The 16,727-nt window shown below is 38.4% G+C and overlaps 1 protein-coding gene and 1 long non-coding RNA gene across 3 annotated transcripts in view; one reads left to right on the forward strand and one right to left on the reverse strand.

Moving 5' to 3' along the window:
- LOC137221487 (uncharacterized) overlaps positions 1–15,884 on the reverse strand; it is an 85,672-nt gene extending 69,788 nt beyond the window's left edge. For both annotated transcript variants that reach the window (XR_010942031.1, XR_010942030.1), the window contains exons 1-4: positions 15,180–15,884; positions 10,209–10,288; positions 8,150–8,258; positions 7,078–7,158 (exon numbers count right to left, since the gene is read on the reverse strand). This is a non-coding gene — a long non-coding RNA (uncharacterized lncRNA). The remainder of the gene's footprint in view (positions 1–7,077; positions 7,159–8,149; positions 8,259–10,208; positions 10,289–15,179) is intronic.
- Positions 1–16,727, forward strand: part of ADGRV1 (adhesion G protein-coupled receptor V1) — a 567,434-nt gene that overhangs the window by 465,172 nt on the left and 85,535 nt on the right. Inside the window, exon 86 of the mRNA XM_067731218.1 lies at positions 15,523–15,680. Coding sequence (XP_067587319.1) covers positions 15,523–15,680 — 158 coding nt within the window. The remainder of the gene's footprint in view (positions 1–15,522; positions 15,681–16,727) is intronic.

Genomic DNA, 16,727 nt, shown 5'->3' on the forward strand with positions numbered 1-16,727 from the left:
TTGTCCGGGAAAGGGAGTATGGCTCTCCCAAGACTGTCCAAATCATTTTCCTATCAGGTGACTTAAGTAACAAATGTCCTTCTCGATTCTCATCTCTTTTCTTTCTTGGCAAATATGATTTCACCATTCAACTCCCCTTGCACACAATAACTCACGCCTTCCTTTGAGCTCCCGCCACCCTCCAGGTGGCTGTGCTGTCACATTTAACGCATTGCAGTAAAATTTGGCACTCTCCTCCACTGTAGACTCTGATCTTCTCCAGGTCAAGAGGCATGTATTATTCATCACTGATGAATAGCTTGGCAAATAGAATGCACATAGTTTTTGCTTAGTAGGTGTATGTTGAATGAATGAATAGCAGTCATGTAACATGAACATTGTAACATGTAGCAAGAACATTGACCATTGTATGACACAGTAACCATGTTGCTCTCATATTGGAAAGAGTTGTACTTCTCTTGAACTACTGTGTGTGTGTGTGTGCGTGTGTGCGTGTGCACGCACCTGCGCATGTCTCTGAAACATCTGCTGGAAAAAGCACACTGGAATGAATGTATAGCTGATTTTTAGCCAATAGTATTTTGATACCCCACTCCTGATGCAGTCTTAGTTTATTTTTTATTTGCCTCGTTTCTCTCATTTTTATTTTATATTATCTAGATTATATGTCTTTATAAACTACTTAAAACAATTTTAAGAACATTAGTTAAACTTTCGTATTTTATAGGAATAATAAGGAAGCATAAAGAGGGTCCAGTACCTCTTTGCTGAGGAGGAAAGTAGGGGAAAAAACACCCTGAAAATGCTATTTACTATTACCCAGGTATTGAAATAACATGATAGGCAGCTTATTTACAAAGTTGCCTCAGCTGCCAAAGAAAATGTCTTCCAAGGACAGTAACATAGCTGTGAAAATAACAGCTTAGTCATAACAAAGGAGACCACTGTGATGGCATGTGTTCCTTTACCCTTCAAAACAGCAACCATAGGGACACACATCCCTAAGCAGTTAGGCAATCTATATCCCAACATGAAGACTTCACCACACCTGACCTTTCTGTGGTTTTAAACCTAGGATTTAGTGCAAACAATTTTGGGTTACCTCAGCAGTACCAATTGAAGATTTAAACATACATTTTTTAAAGATTTCACGTCTGTCTTAGCTTTCAAATGACTAAATATTGACCCAGAGCTTTAACATGTTTTTAAATTAATTTAAAAAGTTTAATTTTTTTATAATTGACTCACACTATATATTAGTTTCAGGAATACTGCGTAGTAATTCAATATTTTTATACATTACAAAATGATCACAATAACTGTAATAGCCATCTGCTACCATACAAAGTTATTACAATACTATTGCCTATATTTCCTATGCTGTACATTGCATCCTTGTGACTTGTTTATTGATATTTTATAACCGAAGTTTGTCCCATTTAATCCCCTTCCCCTACTTCACCCAGCCACTCCCCCTTCCTGGCATCTACCAGCTTGTTCTTTGTTTCTATGAGTCTGTTTCTGTTTTACTATGTTTGTTCGTTTGTTTTGTTTTTTAGATTCCCTATATAAGTAAAATCATATGGTATTTGTCTTTCTCTGTCTTATTTCTTTTAACATAATACCCTCTGGGTCCATTCATGTTGTCATAAATGGCAAGATTTCTTCTTTATAGCTGAGTAATATTCCAGTGTGTGTGTGTGTGTGTGTGTGTGTATACACCACATCTTCTTTATCCGTTCATCTGTTGATGGATACTTAGGTTGCTTCCATATCTTAGCTATTGTAAATAATGCTTCAGTGAACTTTGGGGTGAATATATCTTTTTGAATTACTGTTTTCATTTTCTTGGGATAAATACCCAGAAGTGGAATTCTTGCTGGGTTATATGGTAGCACTATTTTTAATTTTTTGATTCAAGTCACTGCTATGGGTGTTAAAGGAAATGCTTGCTCTTCTGAGAAATGGTGTTGGACCTTGGGTTAGAGGTGATGATGACTTGTGGATAAGCTTGCTATAACAAAAAAGTCAGTGATATTAACCAAATACATGAAACAATCTGAGTATAGTTAAATGCCACATATAATTTCTATTCACAAGTTCACATTACAGTGTTTCAGCAAAGTAATGTAACCAATTCACATGCTAAAGTGAATGGTAACGGCTGTCCTTTATGGAGTCTTTACCACATGCTAGGCATTGTGCTACGCACTTTAATCAAGTTAATCTAATTTCATTCTCACAGCACATTTATGAAAAAAATAGATTTTATTCATATTTTATAAACAAGGATACTGAAGCTCAGAGAGGTAACTTCACTTGCCCATAGTCACACAGCTATTAAGTAGCAGCCGAGGTTCAAAGCCAGGCCCATCTGATTCAGAGTCCACATCTGTAAGCACTTCACTTTCTCACTCCCTGTTTTGTGAAATCATCATATTCTTCCTGTCTTCCATTTAGAATGTCCCAGACAGTAGTGGGTTTTGATGCATTTTCACCCATGATCAAAGCCAGTTAGATTAGTCTCTGTTTTTAGTGATAACAGGCAGCAGAATCTTCAAGCAAGTGTTTGATTTAGAGGAGATGATATCTCCTGACTCCTCTCTCCACACACCTGAGTAATAGGCCTTGACATTTGGTCAAGAACAGTCTTGACATTTGGTAAGATTTTATCATAAAAATACATGATACCCTCCCAGACAGCATGTATATCACACTCTTGCATTTTCAGCATGTTTTTTAAATTATTTCCATTTTGTGGCACATGGAACTTTCATTTGAAGAAAGAGAGAATAAGAAATAAAGAAGAGAATACACTAGTATACCATCATGAAGGCAAGTTTTTCAAGACTTTAGCTGGCCCAGCTCTACATTTAAGAAGTTTGGCTACAATGAAAAAGTTAAGAATTTTAGCCAAAACAAAAAATCTTTACTGCATGTCAGATCATGATATTTTTTAATTAAAAGAAATTCAGAAAATTCATGAAGGAGATAGGCTTTTTTAAAGACAGGTTTTAGACTACTTGGGTTTTCCTCATACATTCATGATTATGCTCAGAAATTAATATTACTCTGCTGTTCCCATTTCATTTCACTGCCCTGAAATCCTGTTGTTGAAACTACAGGACTTGAAAATAACAGGAACATCCTGTTGTCAAAAATAAATTCCTTAGGATAAAGTATTAATTCAACTGAAGCCAATTTTTTTTTGGAGGGTGGGAAGTTCCTCAGTGGGAGGGGAGCTTATGAATGACAGAGTGCCATTCACTGCCCTTTCTTCATATCTTTGGATTCACTGGCCTTTTTTCGTATCTTTGCTATATCTCTAACTAAATGAAATTTAGTCTTTTATATGAATATTTATATGTTGCAAAAACTTAATATGTGGTGTCATTAAAAACTTTCATGAGAGGGATAAGTAAGGTCTAAGCTGCTTGGGTCACTACTATTGAGTATTATATTCAGAAATATGAATGTTTATTGTTTCATTCTATGATTTATTTAGTAGTCCCCTAGCCCCTGGGAATTCATATGCAAGGTAAAATAAAACACTGGGGACACTTCCTAAAAAAGGAATTTTTAGATTATTTGCAGAATATGGCCCCTGAAAACATTGGGGTTATTTTTCTTGAGTCTGACTTATGCTTTGGACCCTCATTTGGAACACTGACTTAGGAGTTTAGACAGTCAGGTTCTGGGCAGGCCTCAGAAGTCCTTGGTTCTTGGGTTCTTCACCCATACAGCTAGAGGGAGGGTGGAATGACCTTTATTATTTCTTCTAGTTTTAAGATTCCATGAAGAAAAAATGCCTTCGTGAAAGGAGGAGGTACAGTTATCTTTCTGGTGGACGGGTCAGGTTGATGGGACGTTCACAATGCCTTGCTTTCTGATAGTCAACATTGGGCGTCCTTCAGCAGTCACCCAATCCAGACTGTGGGCTTCCCAGTGGCTTGAAACGCTCCCTCTTCTAGAAAACCATCAGCTAATTGGCCTTTTCCCTCCAGAACTGTTTGCCTTCTCCTTAGAGGACAGCAGGTAAGAAACCATCTGTTCAAATGCCTAGAGAAGCCCCTGAACCCAGCTCTGTCTCCTGCTGCTGACACTTCTGGACCAGGCCGGTTTGTCAGCCTGTGGCAGTGCAATAATGTTATGTTGGACTTCCTTGAGGGTTACCTACCTCTTTTTGAATGACCGACCCATAATTACCTTGACTTTTCAAGTTGGAACCAAGTTTCAACAACTAGTTTTGCAGAAACACAGATGAGTCATGTGGAAAAGCTGCAAAGGGAAAGTTTTCCTCTTTCCCCTCTTGCAGAGCCTCTGTGGACAAAGGCAGATCATCTTATTTGCATGACTAAATCACACGAAGTATCTGCTGATTGGCAAGGAATTCCAGAGGGAAAAAGCTGATTATCAAATCCCACGTCTTCCATGAAGTCTTCCCTGACTACCCCAGTTTAAAGACTTTTCTATCATTAAACTTGTACCATTCAGCACTTTTCCCTAACAGATAAAAAAGGTGCTAGGTGTTCACACTTCCCTCTGTACTATTTGGTATCTTCTTTTTATTCAAATACAGCCAAGTCTTGTATAGACATAAGAGGATTTGGGGCTTAGTAATAGATGATATATATATAATCATTGTAAATATCTTTATTGAGCACCTACAGTGTTCTAGGCTCCCATCCAAGAGCTTTACATTCAGTTCTCACTCTGCTCTTATGAGGCAGATGCTGTTGTTCACTCCATTTTATTTTTTAGGAAACTGAGGTATAGAGAAGCTCAATACTGGCTCAGGTCACAGAGTCAGTAAAAGGTATACCTAGGATTGACTCAAGACAGTCTGCTTCCAGAGCCTTCATTCTTAACAGTACACTCTTTTTTTTGTAGGCAGTATTATCCTGATCCAGTAAGAAACTTTTTCCTACTCTGTCCTTCTTCCCGCACATAAATTGTCAATAGCAACATCATTTTCTTTTGAGAAAATTCTTTACATAAATCATAAAGGAAATCATTTTATATCTATGTATCTGGTATCTAGTGTAAGACTTTCCAACTTCGGACTTTCACATATTGCTTCTACATCTGTATGATCTAATCCTTAAGATTTCAAAACTTCAAGGAAAGTGAAATGTGTCATTTCCCATCAAAGCTGGGGATTCCCCATAGAGTGGACAGAATTTTGGCCTCCATTTGCTTCCAGTTTTACTTTCCTTTTCTGAAATTAATCCATAAACTCTATCTCCTTTCCCCCAGATATTTTGGCCTGTATTTCTTAACCATTTAAGCATTTATTAGATATCCCTCACATGTTGGCAGTGTATTATGGGATTTTATAATGTTCTCTCATTGTTATATTGTACGTCTCTTGCCCCAAGACCCTTCAGGGAAGAAGTTATGCCTTTCACATTTGCTAAGTTTCCAGCTGTAACTGTAACAGTGCAGGAGGTATAAAAATACTCAATAAATATCCATTAATTGTAGTATCATAGGCCAGCTGTAACAACCACCCAGTATGAACATATTAAGGGTGTTTAGCTATCTTAAAACACATCTTTGATGTGCTAACCCATTACTCTGAAGACCAACATCCTAAAATATTTGTTCAATAAAAAATTTAGCACATCAGATTGAATTGAACTCAGCAACAGAGTGAGTATTGGAGTTGAGACATAACTATGTTTTCTACAACTTGACATAATGACCTTGAAATAATTGACGTTATCACCTCATCTACTTAACATTATTCTGTTCTCTCAATAGTTAAAAGTTAACACTGTTGTTTCCAGGATTAAAATTTTACAGAAAGCACAAGGAAGTGTATAGTGTATTTTAAACAGGGTATGACTAACTTCAATTAACAATTTCTTAGTGATTTTAAGTCAATATTTAGGAACATTACTTATTGCAATGTGTTATAAATGTTAATGTGAGTATAAATGATACAAGATGTGGGTATGACTGAGCATTCACTCCTACAGGGAATGCTCTAGGCATTTTTTCTTGGAGTATCTGCAACTTTCACATAAAGCCAGAGAAATCTGTGGGCCTAATCTTCAGGACAGTGTAATGTGGCTACTGTTCAGTAGTATATAGTCGATTAAAAGTTAGATTATCCTTCTACCAAGTGATTTTGCCCTTTTGAAAAATGAGTACCATTGCTCTCAGGATTTTTTGCCACTTGAAACACGTATATCATTAATAGAGTGGCCACAGTGACATAGACATGCACAGACATGCACTTCTACCTTTCTCATAATTTCCATGGGCTCTAAATGAAACACTACAAGTGTATTCTAAGACTGTTTGTGGAGGGAGCAGTACTCCAAAGTCTACAGACTCTTAATCAGGAAAAGGAGAGAATATTTATGCTCTCATGAAACATAGCCCCTAACTTCTTCTAAACTATCCCTTAATGTTTTGAGTTTATTGAAATCACAGATTCAAAGCACAAAAAATAAAAAATTGTATCTTCAACATCAATCTAAGATCAGAAAGTATGGATACTTCATTCTGCCTGTGTGATGAGGGATTACCTCACCTGAATCTGCTTTCCTGCTTTCCTCACTCTGTTGCTGAGTCCAGTTCAATCTGATGTGAATTTTTTATTGAACAAATATTTAAGGATGTTGGTCTTCAGAGCAATGGGTTAGCACATCAAAGATCTGTTTTAAGGTATCTAAACACCCTTAATATGTTCATACTGGGTGGTTGTTAGAGCTGGTCTATGATACTACAGTTAATGAGTATTTTCTGAGTATCGTTGTCCATAAGTACAATTGTGAATGAAGATAGGGGGTGCAAAAAGATAAATATTTCTTGGACTTTAATCTTGTATTCCCATGGTCACCTCTATCACCTTTTCAGATACAAGAAGGTGATAGGATTAGTCAGAAAAACACTTTTTAGCCATCCATTCAGAGGCTTGGTAAGCAAGAGATTAAGGAGGACAATGATATTTTCCAGTACCTATCAATTTTGTTTTATGAGGACATAGAGCATTAGTACGTGCAAAAAGTAACGAGTCAGACCTTATTCTGATTAAATTCTGAAGGGGCTTGATTCACTGGAACCTACCTGGAGCGCAGTTGACAATCACTGTCCACTGGACCAATTTCAACAGTATCATCAAGTTGTTAAGGGGACAGACTGCTCAGACTTGAGTTTCTTGGAAAAAGAACAAAAAGAAAAGGTCATTTGGGGGTATCATGATTTTCAGACTGTTTTTTATCTATTCTTTCTACGCTGTTAATACTTTAAGTTTTTAATGAGCTAATTATGAACAATACAAGGCTGCATTTTAGTGTATGTAGTATATCTGACTACTTCAAAATTGTAGGCAGTTTAATATTCAGTGAATCAAAATATCTGCTCCTTTTGAAGTAGATGAAACAGTATTGCTTGGATATGTCCACATTTTTCTTAGCTCAATCTTTTCAACTAATATAAGCATGTGGATACATTGTAAATACTAAAAGGTGAGACTGATTCTTATTCTTTGATCACTTGTCAGTGCATAGAAGTAGATAGCAATGATAACCATGGAGTAGATTTGAGCTCTAAAACTGGTAGACATGGCAGTGATATTGGCAGGAAATGAGGTGTAGTTGGACCTCAGAGGACCTGGAATTAAAATGCTGAAGACCAGACCACACTCTTCATCTCTTAGGGACCACAGAGCCTCACTTCTTGTTGTGGTGAACATCGCAATGCCCCTCCCAACCCTTGCCTCCCCCCGCCATTTTTCTATCCATTTATACTTGATATTCGTTGTATGTTTACTCCAAGATGGCTGTTTGCCCTGAACTTAGAATGGTTCTGGTGCCCACTACTAACTGGCAATTATCCATGTGAAATTCTCAAGACCAAAAAACTGATTGGCTCAGCTCAACGTTTAGAGCAGAGTCACCAAGTTATAAATCAGAGGCAAGCCAGAAGAATGTCTGTCTTTGGGTCAGGTATCCATCTCAGAGGTAGTCACCTGTATTTGGGTGATCTGTGGGTGGGATGTGAGGATAGAGGTATATGGAACACAGGCTCTTCCAGAACCCTTGAGCAGTGTCAGCAGTTATGGAACATGTCTATTGTGCCCACAACTATCAGAATCCTTATTCCTTCAAGGGTTGTTTAGATGCAGCTGATTATTTACCTGCCATCCACACCTGTCACAGCCCAGCACTCCCCTTCTTGTTTTGTTCCACCGGTCTGCAGATCGCTTGTGTCCTCTCTCACTTTATTTGCTTTCTCTCTCTCCTTTTCTGTAACGAGCATGTTCAGGTTGCGAATCACAGGCTTCTAAATGTGACAGGAGCTAATTGCCAGACTTCTAAATATGACACATCTCTGCTTCTCTATCCCTTTTGCTTCCTGCTGCTTTTCCCTCTCTGGTTCTTCAGGCTGCTGTGACCACCATGTGCTGCAAAATCTCTGGGCCTAATCCTCCTTTTGGGGTTACACTTGGCTTCACTGCCAAATAGATGTAAAGATTAGTTAATTTTGTTAATTAGTTTAAGCTACTTTATGCCTCATGAGTGCGCTAGAAGAGTGCTTCTCCAACTTTTCAATGTGCACATGAAACACGTAGGGATCTTGTTAAAATGTAGTTTCAGGAACTCTGTCATGGAGTGTGAGATTCTGCATGTATAGCAAACTCCCAGGTAGTGTTGATGATGCTGATGAATTAACAATGCTTTGAATAGAAGATTAGATTGACTTATTTTAACTATGATCTTCTTGATGGGAAGGACCGTGCCTTAGGCATCTTCATCTGCCCTTCCATGGCCAGCACCGTACCTGATACGTGGTAGATATTCAAACATTGCTTGGATTTTGATTAAACTAAGCACACAGGAAATACAAGATTTTCTATGCCTACTTTTTAAAAAAGTGAGTGGTTTCAAAGACTGCTAAAAATCAGTGAAATAAATAAACATTTCTTAAGGTTCTGATTATGCAAAGGACTAGGAGAAATACTAAAAAAAATTACAGTCCAAGTCCTCAAGGAAACACTGTCCTACTAACTCTAATATGTCTTTGCTAGAATTGTGAAATAATTTTAGAACTGTAGGGGTAGCAGAATGAGCCTATTTATGCTATAGCATTTGACCTCATATACTTTGTGTCATTTTTCCATATGTACGATGAGGCTAAGGGGACTGTTGTGATATTTATGTGTGATAATACATGTAGGGATTGAGTTTCATGCCTGGCACACAGTAAATGATCACTGCTAATACTGTTAGTAGTGGTAGAAGAAGTAGAAACAGTAGTAGTAATATTTAAGGTTGTTTTCATTACTAGCTAATTCAGTTTAAGAAAATACTTTGCTCTTCCTCTTCTTCTCTAAGTCCATACATTATCCTAATATGAGATTTCACTTTGTAGGGCTTATCTGCAATTTAGTCTTAATATTGTTCTTGTTTAGAGTTTAAAGGAAGATGAATTTTAGAATTCAGTTGTGTGCAGTACAACAGAAGGACTTCTAGAAGAATTTGTTTTCCTAACTTGCAGCTCGTTAAACAGTTATTTTCTCTTCACTCCAATGTCTTCATAAATTTATTCCTGAGAAAAAAATGAATGTGCTTAAAGGGCTCTCTCGAAACCTCTCCAGTCATTTTGAATGGGACAGGAAATGCACACATATACACAGAAATACATGCATACATACATACATACATACATTCACAGGTGAACTAAAAGTGTGTGTTAAATAATAACATCATCTTTGGAAAGAAAGTAAATTGAGCGGGCAAGGAAAGGAATATTGAACTCATAAGTATTGGCTTAGATATTATTTATAAGCATCTACATAATGAATAACATCTGTATTCTTCAACTAATAGGGCCAGTACATCGATGTATTGTACTTTCTACACAAAGTAGAACTCAGTTTGCAATAAGTGGACAATTCTTGATCCATCATACATTTTAAAATTTCTGGAATAAAACTGACAGACCATCTCTTTTTTTCCCATATAAAGTAGGGCATCACCATGAGTTTCCATGTCGAAAAGAAAAAGCTGGTTGCAGTGGCAAATGTAACTGTGACATAGGTGCCATCATTAAAGAAATCTCCCCTCCTGGGGGAGGTTGGCACATGAGCTTATGAGTCATAACTATCATCATTGTCTTGTTGAGGAGAAGTACTTATAAAGACCTTAGAAACAAACATCTGTTATTCTTTCATTACCTAGTTCCTTTTTCATTACCTATGTAACCCAGATGTAACACACATGTCTGCTGCCTGGATTGCTTCATGTCCTCCAGTGCGCCAGGGTCAACTTGTTCTCTAAAATATAATTTAAATGGACTCAAATTACAGTTTCACGTACAGGGAGTTCCCAGCATCTCTTCCAATATTTTTAGCAGTTGTAAGTGAAGCTTTTGTCTCTCCTGGACTCTTTGCTTCTGAGCCCCGCCTTATGCTGATTTCATACAAGAATTAAAAAAATTGAAATACTGTATACCACCCACATAATTTTTTTTAATCAAGTTGGGTAATACAAGTAGAAACACTTCAATAAGTATAAAGAACTACCTGGGAGTGGTGGGGTGAGGGGGTAATAATAATCTTACTAAATGAGAAAGTGAGGGGCTTCCCTAGTGGCACAGTGGTTAAGAATCTGCCTGCCAATGCACAGGACACGGGTTCGAGCCCTGGTCCAGGAAGATCCCACATGCCATGGGGCAGCTAAGCCCATGCGCCACAGCTACTGAGCCTGTGTGCCACAGCTACTGAAGCCTGCGTGCCTAGAGCCCATATTCCACTACAAGAGGAGCCACTGCCATGAGAAGCCCACGCACCACAGCGAAGAGTAGCCCCTGCTTGCCACAACTAGAGAAAGCACACGCACAGCAATGAAGGCCCAATGCAGCCAAAATAAATAAATAAATATATATTTTAAAATAAATAAATAAATGAGAAAGTGACATAAGGCGTTGTGAATGCTCCAGGGTAGACTTGAAGAGGAAAAACTGAAGATAGTGAAACAACATCTACTTATTTCATCTGGCTTAAAATAGAGAAAAAGATGAAGTCCTGGCAAGATTTTGAAATAAAGTAGGATTGTCTGAGGGTTATAATAAGAAAGGAAATTTACCCATGAAACTTTAAAAGGGAACAGCAAAAGTTAGTCATGTGATTACAAGAACCCAAAAGAATATTTAACACCAAAAGAGAGAAGGGTCGCCAGAATGCTTTGAAGCTGGTTGAGCTAGTAATTACAAGGAACAACTTTCCTCGCCGTTTTTAAGACAGCAGATCCACATGGCCTTTGTCTCATTTTCTGGTAACTGCCACAGCTGTCCTTGAAGCAATAGTTGCCAGCAGGTTAATCAGCTGCTTCCACAGCCCTGTGTATGCATAGTATTCAGTCTGCTTGTTTCTTACATTACATTGTTTTTCCAAGAATTTGTTCCCAGCCTTACTTCAAAAACTGTTTTGAACATGATATTCAGTTTCCTAACTCCCCACATCACTTTCATGTGATCTAATCTTCAGACTACCTGGATGTACTGTACATCTTAGTCAGTTGGACTAAAGAAAATTCTGGTTAGTGAGGCTTTTTTTTCCTTTGAGGGTAGGGTACAGTTCATTTATCTTGGGAACTTTTAAATGTATGTCGCAAGTTTTATTCTACATCAGTAGAAATTCCATTCAGAAAAGATTGATCAGAAACTTAGAATACGTATTAGCTTTAAAGGAAAAGTTCAATGAGAATTTAAAACAAGGAAGTGTTAGTATATAAGATAGAATGTAGAATGACATAGCCAGCTCCACCTGCATTCCATGGCCCAGGTCACATGAGTAGGGGCCCTGACTGCGGCCTGCGCTTGTGGGTTTACCCTTTCAGCCCTGTCTCATTTGCAATTGTTAGTGTTTGTTGCAGGAGAGTTGTCTGACCCCCTAACCCCTAAGAGGGGTGGTACACAAGGCAGAGAGTTTGTTGGAGGGAGACTGGGATGGAGTCACAGCTGGACAGGAGTGGGCGAGGGAAGCCCCTGCCGGACTGTAGTACCTGCGCAGGAGAGGAAGGCAGAAGGGGCTGCAGACAAGGCAGGCGCGCTGGGGGCCCAAGCCCTCCTCATTCATGATCTGGCCCCACGCTGACCAGGACAAACTTAGGGCACTCTCACCAGCCTGATGCTAATGAGAGGCCACGATTTGTAGGGCTCTGAAGAAACAGAGGGGAAAAGGGTTGCTTCAGGATTAGATAATTTTCCTGCCCCTTTCTCTGAAAGAATGGCCCAACATGGCCAAGTCACTGTACAAACAGGGAGAATTGCAAATGAGATTGTGAAGAGCTGTGACACTTTGGGAATTCTCCCCCTCTTCCCAAAGCCACTGCACACATGCCTGGTTACTTCTAACCTCCCAGAGGTCCACTTTGCCCAATTTATTTTTTGACCAGGATCGCACGGCATTCATTGAAGTCCTCCTTTCAAATGTTTTCCTCTATAATAAAGGAAAGTTTTCAGGAAAGCACTTCAGATAGAGATGAGAACCAAACATGGCCAGCCACCGGCAAGTGTAGATGTTGGAGAGCCAAAGCTATACGCCATAGCACTGTGTACAAAATGTTTATTATCCTAAAACAGCTCACAGTAGATTCGGTAATTATCCCCATTTTACAGCCTGAAATTGACTTGTGATGACATTTTTCAAGATAAAAAATAAAACACTGAAGCCCATGTGACTTCCTTTGTCAGTGTCTGTGTTTGTCTAACCTGCTTTAAGCCAGCCTGTGGCAGTGAATCCACAATTCAGGTGAAAACAAATCAGCTCAATAACAAAAAAACAAACAACCCAATCCAAAAATGGGCAGAAGACCTAAACAGACATTTCTCCAAAGAAGATATACAGATTGCCAACAAACACATGAAAGAATGCTCAACATCATTAATCATTAGAGAAATGCAAATCAAAACTACAATGAGATATCATCTCACACCAGTCAGAATGGCCATCATCAAAAAATCTAGAAACAATAAATGCTGGAGAGGGTGTGGAGAAAAGGGAACACTCCTGCACTGCTGGTGGGAATGTGAATTGGTACAGCCACTATGGAGAACAGTATGGAGGTTCCTTAAAAAACTATAAATAGAACTACCATATGCCCCAGCAATCCCACTACTGGTCATATACCCTGAGAAAACCATAATTCAAAGAGAGTCATGTACCAAAATGTTCATTGCAGCTCTATTTACAATAGCCTGGAGATGGAAACAACCTAAGTGCCCATCATCAGATGAATGGATAAAGAAGATGTGGCACATATATACAATGGAATATTACTCAGCCATAAAAAGAAACGAAATTGAGCTATTTGTAATGAGGTGGATAGACCTAGAGTCTGTCATACAGAGTGAAGTAAGTCAGAAAGAGAAAGACAAATACCGTATGCTAACACATATATATGGAATTTAAGAAAAAAAAGTGTCATGAAGAACCTAGGGGTAAGACAGGAATAAAGACACAAACTTACTAGAGAATGGACTTGAGGATATGGGGAGGGGGAAGGGTGAGCTGTGACAAAGCGAGAGAGAGGCATGGACATATATACACTACCAAACGTAAGGTAGATAGCTAGTGGGAAGCAGCCGCATAGCACAGGGAGATCAGCTCAGTGCTTTGTGACCGCCTGGAGGGGTGGGATAGGGAGGGTGGGAGGGAGGGAGACGCAAGAGGGAAGAGATATGGGAACATATGTATATGTATAACTGGTTCACTTTGTTATAAAGCAGAAACTAACACACCATTGTAAAGCAATTATACCCCAATAAAGATGTTAAAAAAATTAAATTAAGTTAAATTTTAAAAAAAAGAAATCATTTAAAGCCAATGTACATAAAAACAAGTAGCCAACATGACCCCTATTTTTAGTGCAGAAATATATTCAAGATCAAAGCCATTAGTGTTTGCCTGTTTTATTTAATCACATACCTTTTACCTGGAAGATGTGGGTCTTATGGCATACAAATGAGTGTACAGGAAAGGATTCAGGCTTTATGCTGTCCAAATTAAATTCTAAAAGCCAGAAAATTCATCATTCTGACATCTCTTTGCAGATGCAGAATGTGTGTTGAAATATCTCTTGAAATGTGTCTTGTTTACTTGAGGAATACATTTAGCAGATCATATTAATTAGAAATAATATCTGAGTAAAGTCTTTAATAACGTATCTCTTTTTAAACATAAATCAAAGGGACTGATTTCCCAAGTTGCAAGAATGGGTGTTTCCCCTGATTACCTATAGTTTGGATTTTGAGGTTTTCTTCTTAATAAGTTATATTTTTTTCCTTGCGTTATCAGCATCCATTGTTTTTGGCTATATTGCAATCTAGGTTTGCAGATATTATGTATTAAAAAATGGCGAAGTTGGGGAAAATATTTCACAAGAGACATTCTCTACTATTAAGATTTCTTGTAAAGTATTATTGCCGTTGTAAGTTGTAGGAGGTGTGTCCTCTATAAGAATACCTCAGAAGCACAATTTTAGATACTGAGAACCTATTTAACAGTCCTCCATTTTGAGATTTTTTTGTGAAAGATTTTATGTGAACAAGATGATTTTTATAACCGTGAGTAAAATCTTCCAATTACATCTCTAAAACCTTTTTCCGTGGAATTTCAGTATTACCAAAATATATAAATAATGTTAAGTTTACCTTAAACCTCATTGATCTAAATAAACTCCAGTAATAATGGATACAGTTATGCAGTATAGCTTCTAAATGGAAAATTGTCATCATTTTCAAGAGAATGAATGGCTCTAGGGAAATGTACAGCTTAGGAATGACAAAACTGTCATCCAAGCAGAGAACAAAATTGTGGAAATTACAGAGTTGAGCCCTGGGAATCCTCAAATTTGCCTTTAAACAATACCTTCTTCAAACTAGTGGTTACCAGTGGGGAGAGGGAAAGGGGAAAGGCAACATAGGGGTAGAACTATTAGGTATAAAAGAGGTAGGAACTAAGAGGTTACACTATTAGGTATAACGTAAGCTACAAGAGAATATTGTACAACACAGGGAATATAGCCAATATTTTATAACAACTATAATTGGAGTATAATCTTTAAAAATTGTGAATCACTGTATCGTACATCTGTAACTTACATAATATTGTATAACAACTATACTTCAATAAAAAAATTTAAAAGATAAAAGAAAACAATTACCTTCCCTCATGTGGTCCCTAGTGAAACCGTGGTCTCATCAGACGGAGAAGACAGAGCTGGAAAAGCAAATATGCATCTCTGAAATTTGTTTGGCCGTAACCTTTTTTGAAGTTTTCTGAGCACCTCCGGATTTGCATGTTCCATGGAACCTACTTTGTGAAGCAGTGGGTTAGATTTAGTCATGTAGCCTCTACTCAAACAGAGCTCCAATTTGGCAAAGCCAGAAAGCTGCTTTTGCCAACACTTAGATACAAAGAGCTAGTATAAAGCGGTGATGTAATGCATGGTGCATTTAGAAATGTTTGTGTTGAAGCTGAGTAATCTCTTCTCTTGTCTCTTCCAGGTGTTTCATCCCAAACATCTATGCAGCTCTGTTCAGTGCAGCTCTTGTTCCGTTAATGTGCCTCGTGGTAGTATTTGTGGTGTTCATCCATGCCTACCAGGTGAAGCCACAGTGGAAAGCATATGATGATGTCTTCAGAGGAAGAACAAATGCTGCAGGTTTGAAAGAAACTGTATTTGTATTTTAAGATGGGGACTTTTAATGGAGGGAAAAGGTCACTGAATATTCTTTATCAAGAAAAGGAGTGAGGGCTTCCCTGGTGGCGCAGTGGTTGAGAGTCCGCCTGCCAATGCAGGGGACACGGGTTCGTGCCCCGGTCCGGGAAGATCCCACATGCCTCGGAGAGGCTGGGCCCGTGAGCCATGGCCGCTGAGCCTGCACGTCCGGAGCCTGTGCTCCGCAATGGGAGAGGCCACAGCAGTGAGAGGCCCGTGTACCGCAAAAAAAAAAAAAAAGAAGAAAGAAAGAAAAGGAGTGAGGTTTGACTTAGCTTTCAGCTCTGAAGCCATAAGTTAAATTATAGTTCTCCAATTTCTCCCACTCCTTGGGACTTCCTGACATCTCTCTTTCTTCAGGGCTCTGTAGGTTTTATTCTGATGCCAGTTTTGTCCCTGAGATATTAATATTCAAGTAAGTGACTCACAGCCTTTGGGAGCTGCTTCCCCAAGTGTTCTTCAACTCAAGCAGTAACAACCTGTGTTCAACTTGTGAAATCTGTTCATTTCTTTCAGATTCTGAGACTTCTTCACAAACCTCCATAATGCTTGGGAGTGCTGTATTTTGCATGTGGAGTTCTGACTGTGCTGACAAATGTTTAAAAACATATGTGACCAGACAGCTTCATAAGTGGCTACACATGTCTGGTTACTTAAGAGTACAGTCTTTCCAGCTCAAATTGGCTTTCACTACAGCTCATTTTTTCCCTTTGAATCATACTTAACACAGGTTTTTATGATGTGTTTCTTTTTCTGTTGTTAGATTAGCGTCTCTTAGGAATTTTTTTAAGGAACAATAACCAAACACCTTCATACAGAAAAGTCACTCTAAAATGGTTTGAGTGATATTAGGGAGAATCTAATGAGCTGGGGGTGGGGGAATCCCACTTGGGCCAAGAGGAAGACTAGTCTTTTCTAAGCTTTTGAAAGCCAAATGAATGGAGAAGTTCTTCACTTTTTAAGTGCTTTTCAGAGTTTAAGCAAGATACC

Source organism: Pseudorca crassidens, chromosome 3 (genome assembly GCF_039906515.1).
Source record: "Pseudorca crassidens isolate mPseCra1 chromosome 3, mPseCra1.hap1, whole genome shotgun sequence".
Lineage (NCBI taxonomy): Eukaryota > Metazoa > Chordata > Mammalia > Artiodactyla > Delphinidae > Pseudorca > Pseudorca crassidens.